Source organism: Diadema antillarum, unplaced genomic scaffold (genome assembly GCF_040938485.1).
Source record: "Diadema antillarum isolate AM-2024a unplaced genomic scaffold, OU_Dant_1.0 seq00001508_RagTag, whole genome shotgun sequence".
Lineage (NCBI taxonomy): Eukaryota > Metazoa > Echinodermata > Echinoidea > Diadematoida > Diadematidae > Diadema > Diadema antillarum.
The window spans coordinates 429452-448031 of NW_027272242.1; the positions used below are offsets into that span (position 1 = coordinate 429452).

General features: G+C 36.3%; 1 protein-coding gene across 1 annotated transcript in view; it reads left to right on the plus strand.

Annotated features, from left to right (window-relative positions):
• Positions 1 to 1642: 1642 nt before the first annotated feature.
• Positions 1643 to 18580, plus strand: part of LOC139710214 (cation channel sperm-associated protein 2-like) — a 31318-nt gene continuing 14380 nt past the window's right edge. The window contains exons 1-6 of the mRNA XM_071622148.1: positions 1643 to 1814; positions 5375 to 5557; positions 6218 to 6286; positions 10932 to 11104; positions 13431 to 13592; positions 16374 to 16498. Coding sequence (XP_071478249.1) covers positions 1643 to 1814; positions 5375 to 5557; positions 6218 to 6286; positions 10932 to 11104; positions 13431 to 13592; positions 16374 to 16498 — 884 coding nt within the window. The remainder of the gene's footprint in view (positions 1815 to 5374; positions 5558 to 6217; positions 6287 to 10931; positions 11105 to 13430; positions 13593 to 16373; positions 16499 to 18580) is intronic.

The window sequence follows — 18580 nt, forward strand, 5'->3', positions numbered from 1 at the left end:
TTTCTGGCTACTCGTACACATACGTTATGTGCGAAGCGTGTTTGCTACACAGATTTGAGTGGGCGTAGAGCTTCGGCGACTTTCTGCCCGTGTGGAAAGCTAGCTTGGGATTGCGAGCTCGGCCGCGTTTCGCAGGTTCGTGTGCAGCAATTAGCGATGGTACAAGCAAGAATTCCGAGTTGTGATTTGAACAGAAATCGAAGGATTTACCGATTAAAGATGGACGAAATATTTATCGGGCTGAGTCATCGCTGTTTCCAACTTTATTCTTTCTTTCTTTTTTATTTCCTTGCATACCTACGCAAAAGACTGTGCTGGCAATGTGCTGAACTATCAAATCAAGAAGGGGCACGAAATTCCGGCATAGAGTTTTCTGCATCTCCATGAATTATTTTAATCGCTTTAGCATTTTATACAACAGCCCTTCTTGTAAATTAGCTTCAAATTGATCAAGCGGTTGATTGACAAATTATTGATAGACAACTAATGTATGCAGCCATGTACTGGTTTGCTGATTTTTTTTTTTTAATATAATAATATATGACTTTACAATCACTTAACCAGATGCAGATGCCGTAGAAAGAAAAAAAAAAGAAACAAGTCCTAATAAAAACGGAAAGTGCACGCTATGAACAGCACAACCAACCAACCAACCAACCAATCAACCAAAGAAACAAACAAACAAACAAACAAACAAACAAACAAACAAACAAACAAACAAACACATAAATGTACACACAAATATGAAGAAAAGAACTGCTGCTAAAGTTTTGCTTTATAGAATTATCAATTTTACAAATTATCGCAGAGCCGGAGCAACGTTTTTCAACTGAGTGAGGGGGCCGACTTAATGGGAACAGGGACGTAGATTCGTTTGATGGAGGGGTGGGGGTGGGGGGGGGAATTTTGACACTTCCCTCCCAAAATAGGTTGTCAAGAAAAGAAGAGAAAAAAGGTCTTCACAGTTTTGGCTGCCACTACCAACATCGCCTGAAGCAAAAAACAAACAAACAAACAAAAAACAACGTCAAACCTTATATCATTTCCTGCAAAAAAAAAAAAAAAAAGTGGAGAAAAAAGGTCTTAAAAAGTGCAAAAAGTCACACCCTACTAGCATAGCTTTTGAAAAAAAAATGCCCCCCCCCCCCCACCCCGCCGGTTGGGCCGGTCCTGCATCTAGATGAGATGAATCGAGTTTACATTATCCAAGAGTCCCTTTTGTTTCTCAGCGAATACCTTACTAAACTTTCGACCAATAAGAATGGACACTTATATACGCGCTTGTACCACGTGCACAGGGCATAGTTGTATGTGCGTACACGCTTACTAAATTGCGCAACGCAAGGAAGGCCTCGATAAGAATGACTCCACGTTGTATTCCTGCAATGACATATACCACCAGTGTTATACCGGTGTAAACGCATACTAGTATTATTCTGTGCATGTTTCCAATCACTCGTAGTGCACTATCACAGTGTTACGACAAACTGCTAGTATTTGTGTTAAGATTTTTCCAATGCAATTCATTCACGCGACTTGTTCATATAAGGAGAAACACCGGCGTCACTTATGCAGATGATCTAAAAGCATCGATCTCGGGCCGATCTCGATTATTTTGACAGACAGTTCTTCACGGTGGAAAATGGGACGAAATAGCATTGATGAGCCAAAAATGGCGCCTGCCATGTTTGATGAATTAGCTCCTCTGGCGGAAATATTTCGATCGAAGATTATTGAGGATTTCCACCTGCTTGAAAGCTTCGACGACCATGGCCATTCCGATGCCCCAAAGTTTTACTCCAAAGACTTCTCAGGTTTGTACTCATTTCTAGGTGGTAAACTATATTGTAATATGATCTACAAACTGTATATATAATCATAATTCATACCAAGACTGGACTTCAAAGTTCAAGATGTTTTTGAATACATCGATTTGAATTTATGTCGACAAAACACGGGTAAATATCTATAGGTCCAAAATGAACATATCCGCGAATGAACATTTTTACTTTTGTAAAATGAAACATCTTTGATCAAATTGATTGTTTTGTAGTGCTCATAGGCCAAATCAGCAAATAACACAATGGGACGTTCGCTGACTGAAAGTAATGTCCTTTATTTTGGAAAAACTGTGAGTAAAGTATCTTCTCAAATTATCTTATCTTCGCACAGACATGCGTCAGTAAAACAACTCAAAATGATAAAGCCGTCTCAAAGATGTCTATGAAACCTTCCTTGTCCCCCAAGAGTTGTATAAAAGACAAAGATGATAATTACTCTGCTTTGCTGTATTGATCGTGTTATGATTGTGACATCATGATGTTGAAGTGATGATTTTAGTCAGATGGGTATGATAACAATTGCTGATGATCATGTAGTAACATATAGTGCATTACAACAGTTTAATGTTTATTCGCGTGTGTATGTGTGTCTGTTAGTTACTCTGTCTTCTTAGTGGGCTTCCAGACTTTTTTTCCAAACTTTCTCCCAGACTTTTTTCCTTTGTGCATCAACTTATTTTTCTATTTGACATTCTGTACATGGAATGAGGGGCCCACATTTTAAAAGCTTTGTCTTTTTAGTGGGTCCCTTCATTTTTCGAAGTTTGCGTATTATGATTTCGCCTTTATCACTTCAGTTCTCATGACAACGTATTATTGCTATTAATACGAGGTTCCACAATTATATTCTTCTCAGTTTACTGAAAGTGAAAATGACTATGTTCTTTTCGAAAAATGAAATAAGATTTGAATGGAATTGAATTGAACTGAATCGAATTGAATTGAATTGAACAGTACATTACAAAATGCATTATCATGCAAGTCTGAATTTGGAAATTGATATAGAAACGCATTCTTATACAATTTGGTAGAAAATAACAATGATAAAATATGTATCAGAGTTTAGATGATTTACAACATGGATGATGAATACATAATATAATTATCAACTACAACTGTGTGAGGTGAAGTTATGGTAAAAAAATAATAATAATGATCATGATATAGACAATTATTTCAATTTCAATTTCAATTTTATTTTCGTATTTCTCGATGGAAAATACATTTAAAAAATGTGATAATACATAACATCCAGTTTGAATATATATACAACAACAAAAGAATACAAACATAGTACATAGCGGTCGATGTGTCAATTTCAATCAAAGTAAAAGAATGCTATAGATAAATATACGATGGAACCTACTAAAAAGCAAAGCTTGTTGAGTGTAGGTCTCAACAAAAGCCTATATAGTGTGGAGAACAGGATGAGGAGCACGAGTAGATACAACTGTGACAGACCAAACTAAAGAATAAACAAAAAAGAATGACTATTAATACTCGGGGTTACAGAAGATTATTCTCAAATATAATAAAATGAGAACAAGTAACCACATGCTACACACTATAGCATGCAGTTGCTCTAAATAGCAGTTTCGACAGAGGAGTGATAATGTGAATGCGACATAATTTTTAACATTACGGCTTCCATTGAAAATAGACGGGAAAGTGTCGGAAAACGAAAGACTGTGTGGTCACGTTTGCTTCCATTACTTTAATCTTTTTTATTGGCAAATTGATCGGCCCACATCTCTATGGCTTGTCTCTTACATGATTATGTGCCTCTCTTTTCCCATAACACAAATATTTCGAACGAATGGTTTCATGTAGGTTGTGCACTTAATCATTTTCTTTTGCCGCTTCACATGTTTTTTGATATATTTATTATTTTGTATTATATTGATCTGTTACAAGTGTTTTTATTTGAAATAACAATTATTACTGGAACTTTAATTCGAGTAAAAAATACATATAGATGCATGTATATACCGATACATCATGCATCTGTTATAGGCCATGTAGACCTATATATATTATGTTATCATCATATATGAATTCAGTTTCAGATATTAAAGAGCATTTGATAGACTTAGATATATTTTCTTTCTTATCTGACAGTCTCTGAATATATTTTAATGACCACGAAATATCATAACGATGTCCTTTTGGACCATATAGGTGTGAAAATTGAGTCTTTTTCATGCTGCAGGTATAACGACTCCACTTTTGATGAGCAGTATACAGGCATGCTAACACTAAGTCTTAAAGAGACTGTTATACCTTTCGAAGGGTAATCATACATTTAATTTTTATCATCATCATCAACATCTTTTTATGATTATGATATCGTATTACCATCCTCGTTATTATCATGCTATTGATATTATAATCATTATCAATGAAATTAGTCTGTCATTGTTGTTGTTATTATCGCCATCATTACAATCATCATGAATGACGCCAATAGCAAACTCAGAATGACACTCAGCTCTCCGTAGTGCACGGCACATGCAATGTAGGCTTACTCAGTATATGGACCATAATGTAGAGATCATAAATAGGCCCTTATTACATTACAGTGATAAAAGAATGCTGATGGCGCCCTGGTGATTGGTTATTTTTCATTATCATCTTTTTTTTTTTTTGCTAACTGTTTCTTTCACATCTGAAGCAGAATGACAGGCATCGTAGATCATTGTGGGAGCTGACAAGTCAAAATATGATATGATAATCAATCATGGTAATGATGAAAACGGGGGGAGGGGGCTGAGGGCTGCAGCCCCCTTCCCCTTTAAAAAGAAAAATGAAACAAAATACAAAACGTTCACAAGAAGAAACATGACTGTCCGAGATATTCTTCCCATCGAAGGGGAGGGGGGGGGGGGGGACTCGGGGAGGAGAAGTATTGACCCCTGATCCAACTAACCACAAGCCTAACCCCCTCCCATTCCCCACCCCGAAAAACGTTCCGTCCCTGATAACAACAGAAGTAATAACAATCATAGTGCTGGTATGGTACATCTGATATATACCTCTGCTGACTGGCTATATGTCGTTTAAGCATTGAAAACCCATTTTCTTTGCTCAAAGTTTTCACTATATATATATATATATTTTTTTTTTTTTTTTTTAAAGACATCCTGCAGTTTGAGGGTAGTTTTTAGGCAATCTCGAGAAGTCCTAAAAGGTTGATTTTGTATCGAATACGCACACATAGACGTTTACAAACTCAAACACAAAGAGGAATGAATCATAATTTATTACTTAATGTCAAGACTGAGACTTACCAGGTTTGGGAAGCGATGTAGGCCTAAGTAAATATATCAAACTCTAACAATAATCATTATACACTAACAATACTCTAAACAATACAAAAGCTGACACGGTTAAGTAAAGAAAACGTGCAAGCGTATCAGGATATACCTGCGGGTTTAGCAAACATTATAGAGATAACGTGAACCTCAATTCAATCCAACTACAGGTATATCTTTGCAATGATTGTGCCATCATACCCCCTCCATTATTTTATGCAGAAGAGGACACGGTCAAGACAATGATGGTGGACAATCCGCACGGACTGGTCAAGTTCCAGGTGTACTCCAGGAAGGACAACACGACGGAAATGGTCAGTCGGAATGACCGGCGGAAAAATCGCGTCCGCAACAAGAACTCCAAAAACCCTCCACTCGACATGTGGGCACACTACGTACTGGAAAGTATCCTTTTTCTCCTGTCCTCAAAAAACGTAGTGATGCATGACTTTGTATTTCAGCGACATATAAACTACATAATATACCTCTCAACGTTTGTACCAAATGAATCGACTTGCATATAGTTACTCTACTGGACGGACCTTCATCAACGAGACTTTCGATAAGTGCAACATAACTTGTATGCGATATTAGCATCATGATAGCTTGAAGTAGAGTATAGAATTATAGGCCTATTTTATACAAAGCAAGACAAGGCGCAGGTATTGGTATACTGCTTTGACGGATTTGTGTGTGTGTGTGTGTGTGTGTGTGTGTGTGTGTGCGTGTACATATGTGTTTGTTTTTAAACCCTTGTAATCGAGAAAGAATATTCGCTCTAATATAGTTCCACCTGCTCATGACCGGGTTTATGGTGGTTTATCTTGTGAACAATCCGTGTAATGTTATCAACCTCGAATAGTAGGCCTATAATACAACGTATATAGAGGCCCATATTACAGTCACTTTACAAAATGAATACAAAATGTAGTATACGTTGTTATCAGACTGTACCGGCAAATAAGATCAATCATTTAAGTCTGGTTGAATGTTTTGAGGCAAGACACTGATGTCACTGATTACACATTTACAGATATTTTCCTTAACCTGATCATCACATACCAGCTTCTTATTTCCAGAATTTTATGCTCGTCCTCATTCTATCGAATTCTTTAACCCTGGGAATACAATCAGGTAAGCGTGCATGCATCAAAAAAGTGTATATCAATATAGGCCTACAATGTACGATAATAAATAACCCTGACATTTTAAAGAAATCTGCGCCTAATCCAATTTGAATCATCATAACTTCAGTTGTTGCCTTTCATGTCTTTGCTTGTCAGTGACGTCACTTACCCTTGCATCATGTCGCTTCTCTGAGTCTTATCATAAATAGCATCGGTTTGTTTGTTTTTTTCATTTTTTTCATCAATTCTCTGGTCTACATTGTTTTATACCCGTGCTTTGTATTTCCCCATACTGGAAATACATAACAACTTCTACATTTCTGAAATATGTGAGGCTCCTATGTCATCATCCCTGTTCAGTGTAATTTGTTTAAGATTTTCAGTTTATTGGTTTCTCTGCTCAAGGACCACAATAAATTCCACGAATCAATACATGGAGCTGTCGATGTATGTACTACATGATGTGAAAATATGAAAATCGTCTGGAATGCCCCTTTAAAAAGCTTGCACTATAGGCCTAATCCTATTTGTCCAACCTTGCGAAATCATAGACACTTATACTACTTTAAAAACAGATGATTACGTTTATTTTCTTATCGAGACAGTTGTACATTCAGGTGAATGTTTTATGTAATCTTTACTTTGCCGTTTTTGTATATTATGTCAAAGTTTACGAGTTGTTTTTGTACGACGTCTTCTTGAGATGTATGAAAACAAATTGAAATTGAAATTGAAAGTATGTAAGTATAGTGCATGATATTGAATGTACTATTACACTATGTGGACGTCATAATAATTATGTGGATAATTACAGCCAAAGTGCAGTTTTATTTCACCTAGACCGGAGACCGAAGGCTGGTGTGAAATAGAACTGCACGAGGGCTAAAATATGCATTTGGAGTGTGTATATTGTCTATGCTCCATTTGTATTAGTCGATCAAGTGGCCATAAAGTTGATTTGTCTTTAAAAGCAAGATTATGGCACTTGAGATATCGATTAATTGAACCCAATGTCCGTCTACCAACATACGACATGCCATATTAGAACAACCACATTTTACCGCTCCTGTTGCCTATAATCTATGGATGAATCTCTCGTTTGCTATAGTGGAAAGAAAATATTGATTACAGAACGGTAGCAGACGTAAACAAGATGACTCATTCCTGTTTGTTTAACACGGGATTCCCCGTGCAAATTAGTTTACGACAGTGAACTGTAACAACATCAACTGCATGTCACGTGATGTAAATTTACACACTGATATAAGAATATGTAAATATGTTATATAAAGATATAAATATGATTAAGACACCTAATTCTAATATGCATACTTATCACATGCGGCCAGAGCAGAAACCATGCAAAAGAGGCAACACATTTACATCTGATGGAAGAACTTGGCTTGGACACTGCAATGTGACAGCTCAAGGAACGCGACAAAAAACAAACAAACAAACAAACAAACAAACAAGGTCACAAACCCTTCATAACGTCAAGTTCACAGTCTTAGTGCATGGATGTGACTAAGAATATTGTGTTCTTTAAAATGTTTATAGGGAATACGATGCAGAATCATTGTACTTTTTGTTTTGTATACAAAGAACATGAGGACAAAATAAAGGTATCCACAGTTTGAATGCAAACACGACTCTTGACTCAAACTATCTCACAAACACACAATCGGGAAATATGTCCAGCATGTGCAAAACGTGTTACTGAAAGGACAAATAAAAAGAATACTATCATAGTATTGCAGATACTAGTAGGTGCCAGGCATCATGCCTCTCATACGTCGTGTAAGACATGCTCCTGCACGCAGTCCGTCTCTGCAACAATAATCTAAAGACGTTGTTATTAAGTCACTTCAGACTAATCAAGACTTGAGTGGAGTGGAATCTGATAACAAATGAGAAAAATAACTACGACCATCATAATATTCTCATTGTTCATGTAAAAGATCTTATGCATGTGTCTTTCTCGGTATTAGTAGTCTTGCTTTTGTAAATTCGCTTGCCTGCATGTCAGCTAATGGCATCACTTCTACTCGTGTTTGTTTGGGTTTTTTTCAGTGTGTGTGTGTGTGTGGGGGGAGGAGGTGACCTATACCTTTTTTTTAAATATAATAATTATGTCTGAATAAGTAATTTCTTTGGTGGTTGTGCTCACTTGTAGTTAAAGGGTATTATCTGACGACTGAGGAAAGTATAGCTCTATATAATCTGTTTAAGAAACTGCGAGGTAATATATCTTAATCTAACCTTTTATTTGGAGCATATGCAAAGCAAGAAGTATCACTCAAATGACGTTATAGGTACGGCGGCTACACCTTTCTCCCTTCATAAAGGCACAGACTTAGCTTATTTAAAGGGATTTTTCATCTACTCCAAATTTTCTTCTGGATATGGAACCCATTATAAGACGCACCCGAATCTACATAATTATATGAAACTTGGTAGAGGTTTCGCATGAATAAAAGAAATGTGTCGGTCCCTAAACTCGAGTAAAACAAAAAACAACAACAAACAAACACACAGGTAAACAAAAACCAAAAAGGGTTGGTGTCTAAAAGTGTGTTTTTCCCTAAACCCATACCCGAAGTAGTTATGTATTCTTTGGTTTCCCGTGTATTTGCTTGAGTATAAGCATGCACATAATCTGCCAGTTTCTCGCCTTCGTATATAGTATGAAAGGTCTTATTCATGAGATATGAATACATGTACATCATGATCGTGAATTGAGGGCTGGTGTGGGGGTGTACTACTTGAGATGTCATTTCAGAACGCGAGAGATCCACTCTATGCAAGAATAGCAGTAAACCTCCCCCACCCGTATACTGACTCCCACCATATTAGAAAATGACGTCTAATATCTTGCACCAAAAGATCTACTGGGAAAACACGCTTTGACGTATAATCTGGTGGGGGACATGCAATTGCTTTGTGCATAAAGGCCACAATACAAAATTAAAGTGAATTGAATATTAAAAAAAAAGAATTTGCACGCGAACTGTGATACTCTTGCAGATCATAATACCGTCTTTTTATCAAAGTTGTGAGAAAGAGACTTTTGCCTATGAATTACTTTTGCAAACCTTATGCTGCGTCGTGGCGTAAATCTCTCTCTCTCTCTCTCTCTCTCTCTCTCTCTCTCTCTATATATATATATATATATATATATATATATATATATATATATATATATATTATTATAAACATGTTGAGAATTCACGTATTGGCTCCACGAAGAAATGAAGAAATAAACTGGTAATGCATTTTTGCCAATAAAGAGTGAGTTTATTCGACTCGAATTTTCAACGGCCTCCGCCTTCTTCAGGAGTCTTGACAAAAATTTTACTCAAGACTCCTGAAGAAGGCGGAGGCCACTGAAAATTCGAGTCGAATAAACTCATTCTAATTTGGCCAAAAATGCATTACCAGTTTATTTCTTCATTTATATATATGTATACACCACGTATTACTATATAACGCATCGCTTTATACATATTTCAAATCAAATATTAATTTCAAATGAATTTATCAGGAATTTTCTGCATGGAATATATATATATATTACAAATTAAATACAGTCATTTCTTTTTGTTAACAAGACAATAGAGCATACAGGGTGTACATCCGAATATAAAACTGAGATATATACGTTTTATGTATACGCTTATTAAAAATAAAATTAACGCTTATCAACAATTATAAAAATACGCTTATACGCTTTATATATATATATATATATATATATATATATATATATATATATATATATATATAAACATTTGCCGCCATCATTGTTCAACATGCACGAAGAGTCGCCAATGTGATCTGAACATGCCTTTAATCAGCGTATTCTGAGGTTTCTCACTCTGAGACCATTAGACCTGTTTGACGTGAAATCCAACACGTATTATGTTCGACGCCACACATCACCTCCGGAAATGAGCTTAGACAAAATGAGAGGAGGTGTGGGGAAAGGAGGGGGGGGGGGGGATCTGAGTGACTTTCAAAGAAACATTAATCCGTATTCAACATGAGGCGGGTAAGAACGCCATGCAATGATAGAAAGGGCCACACTATACTGTACATAATTTCCCATTGAGACGTATATCATTTTATTTTTCTGCATGATAGCTTAAAAAAATAGAACAGTAGTTTAACTTCAATCATCAATGTTTTGTTTGTTTGTTTGCTCAGAGGTCCTGAAAGGCACTGTTTTGACAGTCAAAAAGTGTGTACTTGATTGATTTGTTAATCAAAACAGTAAAATACAACAACAACATAACTAATTGGAAAAAAAAAACCACACATACACTCCAGCCCTTAGTTTGAAGTAGATCAAGTGCAAACTGCAAATTGAGTACAATTTTGGTTTTATAGAAAAATTCACCTCAATCAATCACAGCAAGATGATTCCTGGCATTCATATTTATGAATTTTCCCAACTTATATTATATAGTATATACACTGTATAGTTTTGTTTTGTTTTTTGACAGTTTTAGGTGATCACGATGTGGTTCGATAAGGTTCGGTGCAAAAGGTGTGAAACGTAAACTATAATTTCACCTATTATTTTATTTCTCTCCCCCCCCCCCACGCTCTCTCTCTCTCTCTCCCTTTCTGTTTCTTTCAATGTGACGTCTCAGAGGTCACCGATAGGACCGACCCGAGCCTCGCCGGTCTTCAGAAGTTCCTCGAGATCTTCGATTACTGCTCCCTCTTCCTCTTCATGGTCGAGATCCTCCTCAAGTGGCTGGACAACTTCTTCCTCTTCTGGAACAACGGTTGGAATATCTTTGACTTTGTCGTCACCGTGGCGGTAAGTCAAAGCCAAATTCTCCCCCCCCCCCATCAAAATTGTGTTGTTAAATAATACGTTCCTCATTTATTCTTGTATCTGTCAATCTATCAATGTATCGATTCCTCTGTTTATCTATGAAGGTCTATATTGAGTCGCGAGCGATACATTGTAATCGTTACTCGCTGCTACAAGAGGTTGGCGGTTTCAGCTGGAATTTGATGTTACATGCTACATGATAGCTTTACATTCTACGTGACATGTAATATTCTAGATAAAATTCGGTTTCGCGTGGAAAGACATTCCCAAAAAGAGATCTATTTTGGGGATTCTCCGTGACCTTCTCATGCTGATGTTTATTGCCGGACGAGGATCTCACTCTTGTTCGAGCGATATCGATTCTCATGACATAAATTTTGCTCCAGACAGATTCAAGATAAACATATGGGGTAATAAGTCGAAGAAGCGAGTCGAGTCTTATGACAATGTCGTGACGGAATAATGCCGCCAAACTACACATTTCGGCAGTCGAGGTATGCAGGGATACCCCCAATATCTATTCGTGAGGCGAACCCATCTCTGGATGACTCCACATACGGGAATCGAGGGTAATGGGGGGCAGGGAGGAGTCTCCATCGTGGGATATGATGGTCGCGTTTCTAATATTTGTTCATCATACCTGCCGCCATCCATTTTCCTCCGGGATGAGGAGGGGATGGGACAGAAGTGGAAGTTCAGCGGTCTCTGGTTGTTTGTTTGTTTGTTTGTTTGTTGGTTGGTTGTTTGTTTTTAGCAATCCTCTCAAAGTTGTGATTCTCTTTCGTGCGCATTATTTACTCGGATGGGAATGCATTGCTTTAATGGGAACTTTCATCTACACTCAGAGCAAAAAAAAGAAAGAAAGTAAACACTTTTTCAAGCTTATATTTCTCATAGAATATTAGGCTAAATATTAATGTATTATATACCATGTTGAAGGCAATTTAACTGGCTATCAACTTGATAGGTCACCAGAAATGGAAACTTTACGCATGAGTGAACACATTCGTTTTTCTCTTTCAGGACACAAAAGTAAACTTTCTCTTTCATGCAAATGTGTTCATCCATACAACAATGAGAACAAAAGACAAATCCAACACAATAGGAAACACAAATCCACATGGAAATTTACCCATTGATCTCTATAACGTCTTTGCTGCCCCCAGAGATAAAGAAAGGCAAAAATAATGGAGAAAATAAAGAATCTTCTGTCAAATCCAAATTCAAATGACATTGGAAAAGAGGCAATATAAACAAAAATGGAAGAAATTAGAAATGTTACTTCGAATTTAGCACATTGAAAATGATAACTGGTCCTCGAATTTGTCTCATTAATTCTTAAATCCCTAAATTAAAAGAATGAAAAAAAAATGTCCATTTTACCACCTTTGCATCTTTCTCCCTTTTACATCTGAATTTGAGCTGACTGAAAATTCTTATTCACCTTTAGTTTCCTACTTTGTTCTTGTTTGAGGATACAAAGAGATACAAGAGAACGATATTTTTTTTTGCCATTCATTCATGTCTCTCATTGTGTTGAATTTGTCTTTTTACCCCATTGCTATCTTGAAGGGCATTTGCAAAATGAATCACTACATGTGAAATTTTGCAATTTTTACTTTTGTGCCTTGGAAGACAAAAACGAATGTGTTCTGTCATGCGTAAAATTTATCTTGGTATCAACCTACCAGGTCGACAGCCAATTAATATATCATGTCACAAAGATTTTTATCAAAATCTACTATGAAAAATATGCACTGGAAAATGTGTTTACTTTCTTTTTTTGCTGAGTGTATGTAGGTATACACGAATGTTGTCCGGTATGTGTTTACGATATGTATACACAATATATTATTTTTTCATATATTTATATATAAATGTATTATGCTTATATATGTGTGTATGTGTGTGTGTGTGTGTGTGTGCGTGTATTTTTATTGTATATTTACAACGCCGTTAATAGCACAGTTGATGGTTAACAAAATTATAATTTGTATCTATTTATTTATTTTTTGGCGGGGAGGGGGGTCGACATATCTAACCTGTCTTAAAGATTATTTGATTGGATAAGAAGTCCAGTATTCCAAGCCCTTGAATGATATAAAACAAATGTTGCTCTTTTTTTTTCATCAAACCCAAGTATCATTGGTCCAGTGTGAATTACTGTAACCTGTTAACCTCATGTGAGTGACAATACGCAAAACCTCTGTTCATACATAACAATTCATCGTTTTCTTCTTTCTCTCTCCCTACGCCCCTCTGCCCCTTGTCTGTTCTCTCCTTCGTCAATCGGCAACTCGTCCGTCAGTCGTTCGTGCCGGAGATTATTGCTTTCTACGCGCGTGACCTGTCGGAGCTCAAAGTGATCGTCAGTAATATCCGCGTGTTTCGCATCTTTCGCGCCCTCAAGATGGTGTCTCGCTTCCGACAGGCCCGTATGATCGCTCTGGCTATCACCAAGGCATTCAACGTAAGAATGAACTTTTCACTCTCACGTTCGGGAAATGTATATAAATTTTCCCATCCAAACGTTTCTCACCATCACGGCCCTTATCAATCGTGCACTGGTGGAGTTTCCATCAACCAGTTCACGATTACAAATCTATGCTATCCATAGCAGAAATATCAGATATATATATTTTTAAGCACTATAGTATCCCATTTCCGTTTTGCTTATTTCAGAAGTGACTGATCATGTTGAATTCGCCACACAAGACTAACACGATTCTCAACGAAAGTAAGGCTGATCTAGCAAGAAAAAATGTGACGGTGATGAAAATAATATAACTGATTTTTTTTTTTTCACTTTCAGGTTACCGTACTTCGATATCGTTTTCATGATTCAGTCGTTTTAAAGTGTTTTGGTACATTGTCCTTTGCCAAATTCACGGTTTCTTGCCCGAAAAGCCACCTCTAGCCACATTTATATTCTCTCTCCTTGCAAGCATTTACTGTCTTATTTATGATATAGTCATGATTTCTATTTACGTCTTACATTATTCTCTATAGAAAATCCCATATAAACTTGCAAATATAAAGCTATGAAGCAATATTCCTCAAACTTTATCCTATTCAATTCAATTTTACTTTATTTTCATCGAACAAAAAAGTAATACATAATACAGTGTACAAAGTATACATCTGTCAATTCATATTGTTGAACAACTTGAAAGGAGTATACACAAGTCATAAAGTATAATGCAAAATATATGTATGGATTATTGTATAACTAGAAAACAATGCATTTGCAATGGTAACAAAGAATAAATGAAACGATGGAAATATACATATATCTCAAAAAGAGATAAAAAGTGTGAGGGAGAAAGAGAGGGATAGGTAACGTCCAGTAAATCGATGTTCACTAACTAGTAAATGAAATCCATCTGTTGCTGCTTGTGACAATAATGTACATTGTACAATGATGTACAAAATATTGATTTATGCAGTCATTGTTTTACATAAGTTTCAGAAATGCAACCGTTTCTCGATCTTCAGTGACGTACTAGTGTGGAGCTTCGAGAATGCATAAATTGTCGATCACTTTTTTTTCCGAGTTGAAATTCCAGCTACAGTGTACAGCTCCCCTTTGTTTTGCTTTATGACAAAATATACCATATATCCACCCAGGTAAATTTTCAATTTTCATTTCCAGCAGTTAAATAAACATTCATAGATAGACTGACATAAGATGAACAGAACGGTAGACGTTTTAAGAAACTGAAAGGTTCTGGACTTTTTAGATGTGAAATATTCAACGACAGTTTGAGGAAACTAACCATCCGTTAAAAATTCATGAATTCCAAATTTGGTTAAATATCCATATGTGCTGCCCTCTCTAGCCAGCTAGATTAACATTCTATAAGTTTTTTCTGTAGATCGAAGAGTATAAATGAATCCGACTATATACAGAACACTGAACTTATGGCGGCCATAACTTGCGGGGGAAGGGGAGCTTCTAAGAAGAAGAAAAACACTTTCAATAGGTTATGCAATGAGCCAGATGCGTTGCTATGTTGCTATGTCAGTGCATGAATACTTGTCATATATATTTGTTTTTCTTTTTTTAAGGCATACTTGAAGCCCCCAGTTAGGAATTACCATAAAAAAACAGTACCCAAACCAAATTGGTCTACACAGATTCTTGGACAGATTCCCTTGGCCTGTCACTATATGATATGTTGATGAAAATGATATTTCTCATGCCTTCTGGAAAACTGGGACTGTCCTCTTTCGATGTCTGAGAAAAGTATAAAAAAAAAAGAAATTTTCGCGAAAAGGAATGTTTTTGAAATGGGAATGCCACCTCTAGTATATCATTCTGTTGCTTTCAAATAGAAAGTTTATTTTTAATCAAGTTAACGTAACGCAATGACCATTTACACATAGAAAAAAAAAAGTTTCTTTAATCAACGCTCATACAAGTGACTGTGTGAAAAATGAAGGCCACCGTATGTATGCATGTACGTATTTCATTCCGCTTTCAGTTCGTGACTAGGAGAGTTTCTTTTTTCCGAAGGTTCTTTAATCCGAAAAAAAGTTGTATGTTATTCCAAAAGTTTCTCTAGCACAAACTCTTTATATATATATATATATATATATATATATATATATATATATATATATATACGTATATATATATATATATATATATATATATAGTTTTAACGGACCTTATCTAAATCTCTGAACAACCAACCTCCGATATGATTTCTCAATCAAATTCCTCAATAACATGAGCCGACAATGTATAATAATAGATATGTACTTTTATGTATTATTTTTGTTGATGATGGATATAAAATTGAATTGGACTGAACTGAACTGATATCAACGTACCTTGTTTCATTTCCGGATTAATGAACCTTCGGAATGACGAACCGTATTTCATTTTCGGACCAGCTAACCTTCGGAATAACGAACTTTCGGACTAACGCCATAAATGTTCGGATTAACGAACCATATTTCATTTTCGGATTGACGAACTTCTAAATGGTATGGTATTGTGTGTTTCGAAATACGAGCCGTCGGAATAGCGAATATCACACTTTCATTCCACACATGCAGGCAATGTCCTTCGAAGTATATGATAATGGTATTGTGTGTTTCGAAATAACGAACTTTCGGAAAAGCGAACACCACCTTTTCATTCCACACTGGCAATGTCCTTCGAAGTATATAATAATGGTATTGTGTGTTTCGAAATACGAACCGTCGGAATAGCGAATATCACACTTTCATTCCACACATGCAGGCAATGTCCTTCATCCTCGTGCTCTTCCTCCTCTTCTCTTACATCTTCGCCATCACCGGCATCATCTTCTTCGAAAGCTACTCGAGGTCGCTCAGGGGAGACCTCCACTTCAAGGACAGCTTCAAGTGAGTCAGATTTTCATTTTCATACCATGGAACAACTTAATGATGATGATGTAGTGATAGAATTAAAAACAAAAAAAATCATGATGAAAATCGGGTAATGACGATATATTTGTCGTAACGATGCTATTCGATACTTTCCATATCTTATCATTCAAGTTCAAGTTCAAGATGTTCAAGTTGATTTATTTCATATCCAACAAATTAGGGGTACAATTAAATGTTCGCGTACACAAATGATGTCACGAAATCAGTACAATGTGATGAACATAATAACATAAGATAAAGACACAGCCAGAGATACAAATAAATGCTATATCATACGAATGGTAAACTCAGAAACAAAACAATTATTCTTGTCATAGTAATTGTAACTGTCATGAAATTACCACATATAATCGGCATTTTCTACCATTGCCACATTTGTTGTTTTGGCTGCTCTCTTATTACATATACTTGTTGATATCATGTAATATCAGAATCTCTTTTGACAAAAAACAAAACAAAACAAAAACAAAAACAAAAACCGACAAATTATATCCTCACTATCAAAGAGTGGTATAATCGGCTTTTAATTTTTGCATAAAACTTATTATTGAGAGCAGGTGATAGGACCTAGTCGTTACATCATTCATCCCATTCACCTCCTACTCTCCCCCCCCCCCCCGCCGCAGTAACAGCCAAATCCTCAAACACACACACACACACACACACACCGTATGAGAAATATGAGGATACATTGTATTGTCCGTCCATCCGAACAGGAAAAAATTGAGTGAAAATGAAAAATGAAAATGAGTGAACCATGTTCGACAATAATAACTGCTAGTAAGAAAAACACAAATTCACATGCATTAACATCTTAGAGCCTCGTTCACGCTATGATTTTCACTCACTTACTCATAATTAATTACTTTTATATCGACTGAATGAAACTAATTCCTTTCTGTTAGCAAGAAATGGAGGATAAAAAGATCATAAATCAATATTATCATCGTTTGCTTTGGTGCGTTTGAACACGCGACTGCGATTTCAATATCGTAGCCTGCGTCTGATCGGCAAGACAAATTGGTATGGACCTCTACGAACGTTCTTACCACTGTGATCCCGGATTCCTTCCCATAGTATACCTTCACTCTTAATTACCTTCCACGCTGTCTTCCCTGCTCGTCTGCACGCTTTGTGACGATGTATTCTCCAATCCATACCGAGCTCTGCTAAAAACTTCAAATTCTTTGTTTCAATAATAATGCAATACGATATCACCTCGCGCCACATAGCTAGCGACGAACTTAAATCAGAAATTTTTACTTACACGTATACATTCTCAACATAAACGACTCACAACAACAATAACGTACATTTTTTGCACGTATGACCCTTTAATGATTATCATTTTACCGCCGTAATGACTGACGGGGTATATTTTGATAATGTCACTTCATTATTCATTCATCTAACCAGTCAGTACCATAGATATCGCGTCACATTAAGAATAGTGGGGTGCTGCAGGGCAGTGTCATTATTATCGCAACATTACAGGATCCTCGCATTTTTTTTTTACTACTGCATCGATGTAAGCATAACTCATCCTTTCACTTTGATTAAGGGGAAACTGTAACTGGGAGTGACTCGTTGTCTGTCAATAGGGGTAATCACATCAAATAACTATCTATGTGTCTCATATGCATAAATATCCTTCATTAATCAAATCCTGTTCGCTGATTGGCCAACCTGATAGTGTCAATTGACCAAACATACAACATTGCTATACATTGCTATGTTAAACACAAAATGTCGACTGAGAAAAATGTGCCATACCGTGTCGTCATATTCACGATATAGTGCACTATACCATGAATATGACGTCATATTCATGGTGTATTCATCGATAGTGTGTAAAGTGCTATCGGTGCTATATTAGACCACTGTTTATAATCACGTCCACTGCGCGCGATACATTGCATGATCGCTGTGCTGTAATATGTAAACAAAAAGCAAAACTAGAGGTACATTTACTGCAAGTGAAAACATTCTGTGACTTTTTTTTAAAAGATGTATTTGAGGACATATTATAACAAATAT